The sequence below is a fragment of the Marmota monax genome, unplaced genomic scaffold (assembly GCF_021218885.2).
Source record: "Marmota monax isolate L192 unplaced genomic scaffold, Marmota_monax_Labrador192_F-V1.1 WCK01_AAM20220418_F8-fsc00021, whole genome shotgun sequence".
In the NCBI taxonomy this organism is placed as follows: domain Eukaryota; kingdom Metazoa; phylum Chordata; class Mammalia; order Rodentia; family Sciuridae; genus Marmota; species Marmota monax.
Window position 1 is genome coordinate 5,384,350 of NW_026695228.1, and position 14,061 is coordinate 5,398,410.

The 14,061-nt window shown below is 41.6% G+C and overlaps 1 protein-coding gene across 3 annotated transcripts in view; it reads right to left on the reverse strand.

Moving 5' to 3' along the window:
• The window catches only part of Gadl1 (glutamate decarboxylase like 1), a 185,353-nt gene extending 182,186 nt beyond the window's left edge, over positions 1-3,167 (reverse strand). Inside the window, exon 1 of one of the 3 annotated variants that reach the window (XM_046436961.2) lies at positions 3,014-3,167. In XM_046436961.2, coding sequence (XP_046292917.1) covers positions 3,014-3,050 — 37 coding nt within the window. In that variant the 5' untranslated portion in view covers positions 3,051-3,167. Of the gene's footprint in view, positions 1-2,075; positions 2,211-3,013 lie in introns of those variants that run through there. The other 2 variants (XM_058576715.1, XM_058576714.1) reach the window with 2 other exon arrangements.
• Positions 3,168-14,061: the final 10,894 nt, after the last annotated feature.

Consider the following 14,061-nt stretch of genomic DNA (forward strand, 5'->3'; position numbering starts at 1 on the left):
GAAGACATCACAGAGAAAGAGACCTAGAGGCACTGGGAGGAATTACAATAAAGAAATTTCGTTCCTAAATATCATGGTTTCAACTTTATTCCAACATACCAGTCTACAATTTTATAACAGCATATGAAAGTCAGCCTTTCAACAGAAAATATTTCTGTTCCTTCCCATGAAAACTGAAAGTTTACTTCCTTTTTAAGAGTTTGCAACAAGAACCAAATCTATTTAGGCAGAATTATGTGGAGGGTGGTGGTATCATTTCAAAAAATAGGGGAAAATATTGGATCCAAAGAATTTTTTATTTTTAATAAAATTAACCTCAAATTGGATGTAACTAATTGCATAGATTTTTCTTGGATGTATTATAGCAAGGTCATAAACTATATCAAGCATGAAGCATGGATTAAGAATTCTTCATCTGCAGCTGGATTACTATGATATACTTCCATAATGTAGAGGTTGGTAACAGTCAATAGGAGAGTTTAAGATAAACATATCATTTAATATACTCATCAAATGTCTCTTTGCATTATCTCATCATAAATCCTTGAAAATGTACTAAGTCTGACAGATACATCCAGTACTTTTTAAAGATGTCATAGTAAGCTTTAGCACAATTAGGTGTTTTTAAACATGTTTTTTTTTTTTAATCTTATCGCTTGTTCAAGGATAATCAGACAGGAGGTGAATAAAGCCTTCTGATGCTCCAAGGAATTTAGATTTAAGGTGAATGTCAAAATTCTCTATTCATTTACTGTAGCTATTGAAGTCACTTCAAACTACAGAGAGAGATCTGGTCTAGTGAGCACTTTTTGCCTCAGCATTCATTTTTAAAATATAAGTTTAACTTTCTCAGAAGCAGGTATCTGTCACCTTTGACACAATTTCCAATGCTCTATCCCACTTGAATCATTCCAAGTAGTAGTCATTGTTACAAACTTAAGAGGCATCTCTCCCAGGTAGGGTCCTTGCCTTTTCACTGTTCCTCTAGAAGGACTTCTATGTTTGGGAACTTTGGGAGAGTCACAGTATGACCTCCTGGAACTAGTCCTGCTTGTTTTAAGCCCACTCATGAAAGCTCCCCTTGGGGGCTGGTTTGGATAAAGCCCTGGAACCAATAAAGGTGCAGAGTTTCCCTGTCTCTCTCTGCTTGCCTCTCTGACCTCCGTGTGTGGCCTTCTTGCATATTGTGTCATTGAAGCTACCCTTGCAATTCTATCACCCACCCACACAGGTGGGCCTGCAGAAGATGCTACTATCTGGGCCTCTGGTGGCTTCTGGGGACAGTAGCTGTGTGCTGAGTTGATAACAAAATTCAATGAATTTCTTTCAGAACACGTGCTTGATTTGGGAAGAGTGGGTACTTATTTTTAAATATTTCTATCACATTTCTAAAGACCATGTGGCATTAAAATAGAAATTAAGGTTGAAACAAGCAAAACACAGCTAGGGTAAGGTGGTCAGACACAATTGCCCTGCCCATCCTTGCTTCACATAAAAGGGCTGCCATATAATTTTGGAAGTTTATATTTTAAATCAACAATTTAATCTTAATCAGTTCTCAAAAAGTCAAATGTCTTAAATCATAGTATGGACCTACAGCAGAAAGACAAAAGTAATAGTGTGACAAAAAGTTCCAGCTATTTAAAGTCCTGTTTTTGTTTGTTTATGTTCTCTAGTGACAACAATAACAATGTCATTTTATTTCCTTAGCTTTTTTTTTTTGTACTAGGTATTGAACGAAGGGGTGTTTTACCACCGAGCTACATCTCCATCCCTTTTTATTTTTTATTTTGAGACTGGGTCTTGCTAAGATGTCATGCTGGCCTCAAACTGTGATCGTCCTACCTCAGCCTGGAATTACAGGCATGAATCACCACTCAGGGAGCAAAGCAACTTTAAAAAAAGTGTTTTTTAAAGAGTATCATTGGAGCAATTATGTTGGGAACTCACTTTGGGACAATAATAAGAAAGAATGGAATGTTTCTTTCAGTACTATGGTTCTTGTCTTGCCAATTACTGAACAAAATACCCAACTCTGAAAATAACTGATCCACAGGGAACTCTGGTGAAGTTACCTGATGTACCTGTTGAGCAGAAGCCGGAGGGGGAGTTTCAACTCCAAAGAGGCTTCATTAAGCCATGCTCAGTACAATCCAGAAGGGTTCTGATACAAAGAGGAGTTATTCCTGGCAGAGTGCTCCTTCTAAAAGGTCAACAACTAACTAGTTAAGAGAGAAAACCTAAATAACAACCGCAATGACCTTTCAAAGAAGGGGTAAATACCTGGGGAATACAACCAAGTCAAGGGGGTCTCTCTGAAATTGTCAGCAAAGACTCAAATGTGTATTAATTGGTGAATTTTGATGGGAGCAGGGTTCAAAATATTTCATCACAACTTCAAAGCAATCTGAGAGCCTTCCCCTGAAAAAAGTTTGGTAATCATTATTTTAAAGAAATAGAACTAAATGACGCCCAAGTTATAGAGTCATTTTCAGACATTCTGCTGCAAAATGTCTTATGTTAAGTAACTAAGGTCCCAGTTTTCCAATCAGAAGAACATTATTAGGGCAACACTCAATGAACTCAAAGTTGGTTCTTTTAACACCTTTACGAAGTAGTGGGGTGGAGGTAGGAGGACTGACTGTTCTTGTCCCATAGTAGTAGCAAAATTATCTTTCCTTCAGGGAAAGTATTTCCCCACCCTGGTTAAGGATACCCGCAGCAGCGCGCCAAACAGTGAAACTTCAATATGCGTTTAGCAAACCCCATTCTGCGCCAGGCGCGATTCTCTGTACTTTGCAAAAGTTAACTCCATTGACTTTAAATATAATTCTAAAAGGTCCAGAAGAGGGTGCAAACATGCACAAAAAATGAGGACTTCCCACCCATCAGGCCGTTCTACGAGGAAAAAACCGGGCTCCGAGTCACCAGGTCAACAAGCACGGGGGAAATGAAAACCCAGAAATTGGGGCGGTTAAGGACAAAAACGCAGCCGCGCCTAAAAGGTCGTTACCGTCCACCCGGCCCTGGCTGTCCCAGTCGCAGCTCATTGCGGCTCCGGGTCCGGCACTCCCCGCTGCTGCTCGCTTAGTCTGGGCGGCGGCTGCGGTTGCTGAGGCAGCGCCTCCTCCGGGACGCGCAGGTGCACCAGGCAGTGGAGGCGCAGGCCAAGGCCAGGGCCAGGGGAGGGACCAGGACAGGAGCGCTTGGCGCTGCTTTCACTTTGCCATCAGTGCCAGCCTCCAGAGCCAGCGACTCTCTATTAACACTTGGAGCGCCGGGGCTGTGCCACCAGCTTGATGCAGAGCCAGGATCCCTCAGTCCTTGCCGGGAAGGAGGGGGCAACAGTCTGCAAGGGTGTGGATAAGTTTTCTGGACACCAGTGGAACGAGAGCACCTCTACCAGCTCTTCTAGGGTAGAAACTGGGAAGGACAAGAGATTGAGCCTTGGCCTGGTGACTGTCCCAGAATCTAGCTTTTAGGAGTAACCACCTTGCAGGGTCTGATCTGGCCCGAGGAGCCCCAAGCTAAATATGATGATGCCTGCTCCAGGCCACCAGCTCAGGAGACCTATTTTAGGGGAGCTGCAGTGAACAGGATCTGCTACCCATTCATTCAGTATTGCCCTGACATTTAAGAGTTCTGCAACTGAATCCCTTTCCTGATCCTATTTCAGTCTTTTGCCTTTGCAAAATTCTAAGTTTGGAGAAGGGAACGGGGTAGGCATGTTATTACAGGACTGTAAAGAGCCAAAGGAGGTGATAAATTAGAATGGCTCAATGTTTTCCTTCTCTAAGGATTAAAATTTCCCCAACACTGTATTTGCACTTGCAAGCCCCTAGAAGTTTAGTTTCAGTCATGTTCCTTTTGTAAATTTAAGTTTGATCAGTGAGCGCTACTTAGTCATTCCCCCAACAGATATTATGTTTAAATTCTCTTAGGGGCTTTTGACTGAGGCTATTGAAATGATAGGATCGATTAATGCCATTTCAAAGCACATTTATGACAAGTACATTATGGAACAGCATTTGTAATCTAGATCCCTGAACTAAAAAACAAAAAATCCTGTTTTACTTTTGACAAAGCCTAGTATTATTTTTTGATGGTGAATTAATCACTTACTCTGGCAAGCGTAAAGTCTACAACATCAAAGAGAGTGCAGAGTTTTTCTCCGAAATAATTATTAATTATTTCTAATATATAGTTTCCTTAAGAATGTTGAAGTTAAATTTTAGAAAGGCACTATAAATTTGAGACCATCCTCTCATCTACTCTTTTGTATCAAGTTACACTGAATAAAGTATGGAAATCTAATAAAAAGGAACATAATTAAAAATTGTAGGAGTTAACCTTTCGCCACTCTATTAAAAATACTGAGAAGGGGTACACTCTGGAATGTTTTCAATTTTTTCTTTTAGCATTACAATAAGTGAACACCCTTCACTCCAGATCAGAATGGTGACCAATGTCAGCTGCTCTTAGTTTACATACTTCACCATGTGAGACAAACCAAAGCTTGCCAGGGCTACAGTTGATTACAGAAAAGTGCATTTACAACATGGACAAGGGCTTTCCTCTCTGCCACCTCCCACCTCCCTGCCAAGCAGACAATATGCCATTCAAATTTCCTTAGACAGACAACAAGAATCTGCCCTGTGAGTTCCCCTCTTACTGACTTATCTCAACTAACAAATTTATTCCTGTTTTTTAAAAAGCATCATATTATATTCTTTCTTGCATTTATTCTTCAGTGACTGCATTCTTTCCCTGTGCCAGGCACTAAGGATTTGAAGAAAAATTCCATCCTCAGAGTTAAAAGGGACAGGCTTAGGACCAGCTTATCTTCCTCAGATGTTTTATGTTCTGTGAAAGATATGGGGGTCTTGAGCCTTAGAGAGAGACTGGCTAATTCTACACAGGGAATTTAAAAAAAAATGCTTCTAACTTAAAGTGGACAGTGTGAAATATTTAGGAAATTTCATGAATAAGAGCTGACAACACATATTGTGATCTAGGAACTCTGCCAAGTGCTTTTCGTATATTCCCTCTCATAATCCTTATAAGAACAGGAATTACTACTGTCCACATTTTACAGATGGGCAAACTGAAGCTCCAAAGTCACTTGCTGAAGAACACAGAGGTGAACAGTTTCAGGACCATGATCTGAATGGACTCTATATTTATGAAACCTGTGCCCTGTCTCTATACCACACTGCACCCATTAGCAAACACTCTTTCCCCAATCTTTTTGGTAAGACATTCTCACCAAACCTTTCAAAGAAAAATGTGTTCTTTGAACAACAAAAGTGGCCAGTTGGTGTTATAGTAAACCAGATTACACCAGGCAGTCACAATTCTCCACCAAGGAGACCCTACTTTCCGTAAAAAGATAAGACAGGCAAATGACCCTTAAGGAAGAGCCAGGCCAGACTTCAGGGAGAGCAGCATTCGTTAATTCATAAATTAATTCAACATTGGTTGATCACCTACTATATTACACACACTTTTTCTGGAAACTTATTTCATCCCAGTAACAGATTTCTCTAATAATGCTCTAAGGGATTAGAATTTTTCAAGTAGAGAAGGAAAAAGTGTTTCTCCATGCAGAATTGACCACTGGAGTAATTTACTTGAAATTAAGAAATGTGCATTTACTGGACAGTAAGTGAAAGAGATGAAAGAAGATCATGAGCTTGCATTCCCATGAGGACATTTCTACTATTCATACTGATCAAGAAGACACGAAGATTGTATGATTCTGAAAATTATATTGGCATGCTCAGCATATAGGCAACAAAAGCAGTGATTAAGAATCCAGTCTTTGAGGTCTGATGAATACCATGTTCAAATATTCTCCACCTGGGGAATGTGGCAATAGAGGAGCTTCCCCAGAGAGGAGGAATGTGAAGAGGCTAGGCAGAAAGAAAGCTCTGGACTCAGGCTGGGTTTGAATCCCATTGAAAAATTACCAAAATTACACTGAATCTGACTTCCTTAATTGTAAATGGAAAACGACAATTATACCTAACTTGTGGGTTTACTGTAGAGAACAGACGAAACAAATATTTAGCACAGTGCCTATAGAACATTTACTGTTAGCAATTAGCATAAAAAAGTAATAGTTGGGCCAGGTTTTGAAAAATAAAAATAAAATTTTGGTCTGTTAATGAGATTGGGAAAATGAGGTACAATGCTGGTTTCCCAGACAGAGGCAAAGTATTGATATAGACAAAATCATGATGTCTAAGGTGCTGTTTCCTAGAGAAGGTTAAGTGAGGAGATGGATATCCAGAGATGAGGGTGGCACAGGGATCAGTGCCCAGGGCCTCAAGGACTTCAAGACCATGCTTAGGGCTTAGACTTTCTCCTATAGGCATTGAAGACCTACTCAAGATAAAGATGGTAGTGTTATGGAAAATGACTAGAAGGCAGGGGAGTGGGGAGGGTAAGACCCAGAAGAGGAGACCAGCCATTGTAATAATTCAGGTTAAAGATGGCAAGTTATCAGGGAAATGCACATCAAAACTGCCTTGAGATTCCATCTCACCTCCATCAGAATGACTATTATAAAAATCAATAATAAATGCTAGCAAGGCTACGGAGAAAAGGGAACCCTACACATTGTTGGTGGGAATATAAATTAGTACAGGCACTATGAAAAACAGTGATGGTGGTTCCTCAAAAACCCGAAAATACAGCCAGGCTCAGTGGCGCAGGCCTGTAATCCCAGCATCTTGGGAGGCTGAGGCAGGAGGATGGAGAGTTCAAAACTATGCTCAGCAAAAGTGAGGTGCTAAACAACTCAGTGAGACCCTGTCTCTAAATAAAAACAAAATAGGGCTGAAAGTGTGACTCAGTGGTCAGGTGCCCCTGAGTTCAATCCCCAGTACCCCACCTAAAAATCAAAAACAAAAAAAAATTAAAAATAGAACTGTAATATGATGCAGCTATGCAACTCCTGAGTGTATACCCAAAGGAAATGAAATCAGCATAGAAAAGAGACACCTGTATACCCATGTTTATTGTGGAGTTATTCATAATAGTCTTGTTATGGAATCAACCTCAGTACCCTCAACAGACAGATGGATAAAGAAAATGTGGTTTATATACATTATGAAGTATCATTTAGTTATAAAGAAGAAAGAAACCATGCCATTTCAGGAAAATGGTTGGAACTGGAGGATGTAATGTTAGGTAAAATAAACCAGACTCAGAAAGACAAGCAGTGCTTATTTTCTCTCATATGTGGAAACAAAACAAAACAAAAGATAACTCTAAGGTAGAAGAGGAACTTTTAGGGAAAGGGAAGGGGACCAAAGGATGGGAAGAGAGGCAACACTGGGTATCAGGGAAGGTGGAGAGGATTCAAACACTGGATACACATGTGTGGAAAGTCACAGTGAAACCCATTTATTTGTACAATCAATATGAGTTCACATTTGTAATAGTAATTTAAAAGCTGATGGGGAGAGTAAAACCAGAGAGGAAAGAACAGAAGAAAGCATGGAAGAGCTGGTTGTGAGCAGGGGCCTCTGTCTGCCTTTTCCACTGCTGAAGCCCCCAAACCCAGAACAGGAGGAGGTCCTGCAGAAGGAAGTGATACATGAATGCATCTGCAGGATCCTGGAGCTGGATTCAGAAACAATGGCCAGATCCCAAGTGGGGTATCCCTCCTCTTTGTGGTTTTCAGAGTTCTCCCATCATTGGGGGTCACACAAGCTACCACTACACATATAGATTTCCTAGCAGTCTCCTATCCATTTCTTCAATCTTGAGAAGAACTTTGAAATTTCTATTTTCAAAAAGAAATATCGATAAATGGTGAAAAATAAAAACAATGATGAATTTGGTAAAACCTGCTGAGTTGATTAAAATATTGCTACTCAAGAAGGACGACAGTGTTGGGCAGGTCAGTGAGGTGCCAAAAGGCAATCAGAGATTGCTTATTCATTCGTCAGTGCTGTTTGGAGAGTCTCCTGGGTATTTACACTTGTATTCTAGACGTCTTTTAGTATGGTAGTACTAGTGTCCTTTTAGGAAAATAAATGTTTATGTTAATAATAACACAAGCCTTTCTGGAAATTCTTACCACTAAAGTTAGACCTTGGGCCTAATCAGAAAGGAAGTGGCAAAATCTCTGGGACATGACTTCTCAAGAGTATGGTCTGCAGTCCAGTGCTCATCTGGGAAGTGCTCATAACTGACGCGTGAAAGATTAGGATACAATTCAGGGTTATCATTTAGACAGTGTCACAGTAGAACAACCTATGTACTATTGACATCTTGGACCCCATGATGGCTGTGGAGCCACCATGTGCATTGTGGGATGTGTAGTTGCATCCCCACCGTCTACCACTAGGTGCCAGTAACACCTCCTCCCAGTTTTGACAACCCCAATTCTTTCCAGTTGACAACAACAACAACAAGAAAATCTCCATTTATTGCTAAAGGCCCCCCAAGACAAAACAATCCCAGTTGAGAGCCACTGCTTTATAGCATTACGACAGAGAAATTTTTAGCCTGTTGACACCAATGGTGCGAAAATTAAATTGGGCTTGTGTTTTGTGTGTCTTTTTATTTCACTTTTTTAGTAATTTATTATTATTGTACTTACTACGACTCAGATTGAAATGAGCAATCCCTTCCCCACATACAGCTTGAAACACTGATATAGGTCACTACTGAAATAGAGAAGTTGTCCTTAGGAGAAGGGATCCAACATTGAGCTGTATCCATAATCCCTCTGCCATAATGACCCCACATTACAAGGTGAATTTTGGAGAAGTTACCTGCTTTTTATGTTTCTCCTTGTAGAGCCCACAAGAGAAAATCTTAAACATTGTCATCACTGCTGTAAAGACAGATGAAGCCAGAACTAGATGCTCCATTATGGTGTGAGAGATCTTTGATTCCTAGAAGAGATGAAAATTTGCTAGGTAATGTGTAGGCCATCCTGGAGGCAAACTCTAAAAGACTTTTTTTTTTTAAATGACAGAAAGGCCTGTGTCAGATGTTACAAACTGGCTAGTCACAGGTTGAATTTTATCTACAGACAGGTTTTATTGAGCTCCCACATTTACCTTCAAATATTCAATTGCTAATCTATTTCTCCTAAAAATCCCCATTCCCAGACACTCTTTAAGAATCAGAATCTTTTGGTGACACTAGGCCCAGCTTCTCTGAATGCATCAATTGAATGAAACTAAAAAGTAGCCACTGTCCTCAGCTCTCTCCAGCAGTCCCCTGACACACCCACCTCCTGACCCATTCAGGATTATGAGTTGGCAGACCCTAGGCTAAGCTTACAGAGCAAATATTTAGATGGCTGGAGAAACAGAGAGGACCAAGGGTTTGACCTTCAAGGGTAGAGCAAGGTGGAGCCACAGACACTACAGGTCCATGGGAGGGCAGCTCAGAGACTCAAATGCTTGTAGTAACTAACATTTGAGTCTATTGACCTTTGGAGGGAGGTGGGCTCTAGAGATTACCTACATAACAATCAGATACCAGATCATCCTGGTTGTTCCATTAGAAATTGAGCCAGGGAAGTGTTCTTCCCGGGCAGCAATGACAGCCCCCGTCCAACTCCTCATTCACTAGCTAGTGGATAGGATCCTCTCCCATCACTAATCTTTAGTCTTACAATTCTCAAGGGGCCCCCTACATTCCACTGCCAGAGAATACCTAACCAACCTCAGAGACTCTCAAACCAAACTTAATGGACCTTAGGAAAGTGACAGTGAAATCCAGGAAATACTTGTTGTCAATGAGAAAATCACTGAGTGAAGAGGCACCATGTGCAGGTGGCAAGGTCCCAAAGATGGATCAGACATGAGTCTTTCTGGCCTTGTGATGCTCTGAGCTGGGGATGGAGACAGAGGTATAAAAGAGAATTAAGGAACTGGAGTGGTGGCACAGTGGTAGAGCGTTTGCCTTGCACGTGTGAGGCCCTGGGTTAGATGCTCCGCACCACATATAAATAAACAAATAAAATAAAGGTATTGTGTCAGTCTACAACTAAAAATATTTTTAAAGAGAGAGAGAGAGAGAGAATGAAGACATGTTGGGTGTGTGCCAGTTCAGAGGGTGAGCTGAACCCACGAGCAGACAAAGCATGGGGAACACAGTGGTCTGCTTGGAGAAATCAGGGCTTTCGGGAGGAGATGGAATTGCTCAGAAGAGTAGGTGAGGCTGACTATGTGAAGACAAGTTAAAAGAAAGAATTATAACAGATGAAATCTCTTGTGCAGGTAGAGATGGCTGGAAGTACACAGGCACCAGCCGCAGTGTAGTGTGGCAAGAACAGGGAGCAAGTGAACAGAGTGCCTGGGACTTGAGAGGGTTTGGGATCAAGTTGTATCTTATAGTCAAAGTAATGAGATTTGAGCTTGTAAGTTTACTGCAGACTCAACGATATTATCAACTTTGTTTCTTTGGGGGCAAAAAAATCTGGTGACAAATGAAAGAGAATAGGCAAGAACTGAAGTTAGACCAGTTTTTTTTTCCTTTTCTTTTCCTTTTTTTGTACCAAGGATTGAACCCAGGAGTGATTAACCACTGAGGCACATCCCTAGCCCATTTTATTTTTTATTTTGAGACAGGCCTCACTGAGTTGCCTAAGGCCTTGCTAAGTTGCTAAGGCTGGCTTTGAATTTGTGATCCTCCTGCCGTAGCCTCCCAAGCCACTGGGATGACAGGGGTGAGCCACTGCTTCTGGCCAGACAACTAGTTCTGAGTCTGTCTACAAACCTGAACAAGGGCTGTGACAATAGTGTGACCCTAGGGAGGCATTTTCAATTTACATTAAAAGCGGGGGAGGTAAGACAGAGGAGCTGAGCAGCTCTCTGATTTGGGGAGACTGGGTACATAATGAAACTGTCAACAGAGATTGAAAAATAAACAGCAAAAGGCATGTTTGGGGAGAGACATAGATAATGAGTTGTTTAAGGCAAGTTTGAAACAACTGTGGGAATTATTGTGTTATTGAAGTTCCAAAGAGCAAGAGATTTCATAAATGATTGATGAAGCCATGGGAAAGGCTAAAGTTGCCAGAAGGAGAACAGGAAGACCTAGGATAAAAACCTTAGGAAACCTGTGCATTTAAGGGACTAACAGAGGAGGATCCAGGAAAAGGGGTGGGGGGTGGGGAGGACAACTGGAGAAATAGAAAAGACTTGAGCAACAGAAGCCAATGGAGAGTGGAAGTTCCCAAAACCCTGATATGTTCCTCCAAGGAAAATATACATGAGGTTCTCTAATTAAGAGGCCTTTAATGACCTTGGCTAAAGCCACATCGAGATGGTGATGACCAGAAGTTAGAATATTAGAGGGCTGGTGAGAGCTGTCCTGAGGGAAACCTAGCACTTCTCAAGGCGTGAACACGTGGAACACAAAAGCCCTCCCTCTGATGCTGACTAAGCTCAGCAGGCTCCAGTGCCTCCCCAGGACCCATAAAATAATTATATCTAGGAGGTCAGTTCCAGGACCTGCACTTCTAACCAGGCTTGAAACAGAAGGCTGCCATGTGAGAAGGCTCTGGAGAAAGCGTGAGGAGACTGACTTCTCAATCTACGTTCCCTGAGTTCAGTTCTCATCTCTGCCCACTAACCAGGTCTATGAGCTTGGGAAATTCATTAAATTTCTCTATGCCTCATTTCCCTGTTCTGAAAAAATAAAAAAAAAAAATGGAGGTGATATTACCTAATCCAAGGGTGAGTGGTGAATGAATCTGCCCAGGGAGGGGACTTGTAAGAGTTCCTAGTACACAGTAAATACACAATTCGTGTGGACACATTATTTTTATTCCACACCTGTTTTTACATAATGGTTCTCAATTTATAGAATGCTCACAAATTACTTGGAAAAATGTACTGAATAAAATTCCAATTCCACTGCTGAAAACCCAGAGATTCTGATGGAGTTGGTCTGAGGTAGGGCCCCAAATTCTGCATTTTACACAAGCCCATTCTCTGGAAAGGTAATTTTGGTGTGGATGAGCACTGGACCACACTTTCAGAACCAATGTTCTGTAGGTTGAAACCTCCAGGGTGGCTGTGCCCTTCTTCCCAGCTCCACTTCCATGCGGTCTGGTTAGGATAGCTCTGATGCTTCTTGAGGAAAATTCACAGTGAGGAAAGAACGGGCTGCCAGCTGGAACTAATGTAGAATTTTAAAACAATGTTTGCTCTTAAATTTTGACTCTGAAAGTACTTTCACCCCAATTCCTCATTTGTCTGCCTTAATTGCTACTGCTGTTTTATTTGAAATGGGGAGAGAGCAAGTGGAAAAGAGACGTGTGTGTGTGTGTGTGTGTGGGGGGGGGGCGGAACTAACTTTCAGAGATGTGCAACAATTTTTTCTGGTGTATTTATAGCAGAGTCAGTACCATGTGTGCTGGTTTTAAACCTGACATTACAAAAAACAAGAACAACAGAACTTAAAATGGGCTCGACAAACCAAATATTTTCTTCCAACGGGGGGTCGAGGTTCTACAATTTCAACTTGAGTACTTGGCACCAAAGGATGGTTCTTTACATAAATAAAAGTAATGGAAAAGATGTTTGGAGGTGAAATTAGATTCCTCCTGGCAACTCTACATGAAGAAGGGTAATTGCAAAGAAAAGCCAGGTGTCTGACCTGCAATGTGCAATGCAGATGAGTCCCTCTTGCTTTTCTTTTCCCCACTGGGCAACTTTGAATTGACTTACTGTGAACTCTGGCTTTTGGCTCAAGTTGAGGCACAGTTTCTCCATGTCCTGAGGTCTCAGGCTGAAGAAAGGCAGGGGACAACATGGTCAAATTCTGTCCCCCCGCCCCAATCCAGAGAAGATTCTTCTCAATTTTTCAGGGTCTTCGTATTTTCTTTATATTATTAAAAACATTCGAGCTTGGCTGATTAAAGGCTTGTAAAACCATTGATCTGCAGTTGCAAATGGGATCTCTGAAGCTATAACTGGACGAAAGAGGTATCCTTTTAGGCCTGCATAATGTTTTTAAAATTTCTAAAGAGTTGCCAGTTTTTTTCCCTTAATGGGAAAAGTTCACCTTAAAATTTTGCAAGTTCTTAAAAAAATACAGGGTCATTCTATTATTACCACATGATTACAATGAGCTGGAGACAAACATGTTCTCTGTATTCATGACTCTGTGCCTCGGTATTCTTACCTGAAAAGTGAGGATAATAATTATTCCTCTCTCATGGAGCTGCTGTAAGCAGAGGGGTTGATTTATTTAAAACATTACCTGGCATTTAGTAAGTCTTCATCCATTCCAGTGTTAAGATTCTGTGAAGTGTGTAGATTCTATGTGTTTGCATTTGTGACCCTTGCTGTAAACCATGCAAATGACTGTGGATGTCGCCAGGCACAGTGGTGCAGGTCTGAATTTCCAATGATTGGGGAGGATGAGTGGGAAAATCACAAGTTTGAGGCCAACCTGGGCAACTTGGGGAGACCCTGTCTCACAATAAAACATTTTTAAAACCGGTCTTGGCAATGGTAAAGTACACCTTGGTTCAATCCCCAGCACCAGGGGGAAAAAAAATAAAGAGAGTGGTTGGAGGTTCCTTAGCATCTTTCTGCCCCAAAGAGCCTGCCCTGGGGAATTTACCATCTGAGGAGGACCAGAGCTAACCTGCTGAGGAAATGGAAGTAAGGAGGCCAATTCTGCAATGCACCAGAAATCTCGGAACACTATCTTCATTAAGCTTTGTAGTGCAAGTTTGAAGCTTTGGGATGTTCTTTTTGCTTTCTCTCTCTCTCTCTCTCTCTCCCCCTACCTCCCTCCCTCTTGCTGCAGTCTGGCTGGGCACAAAATCACGAGCCACTTAAGCAGGAACAAACTTTATTTTTAAAACTGCCGCCAATGCCCCTTACGCTCCAGGGAAGATTGCCGACCAACGCACGCCGCTTTCTCCCGGATCCCAAGAGGAAGTTCCTCCTCCGGAATTCCCTCCTACCGCACTTCCCCAACCAATGGGAACTCTCCAGGAGTCCCACAGGCCTAGGTGGACAGCAGGAGTCCAATATCCATAAGAATGCAGATCTTAACATAATCATATCA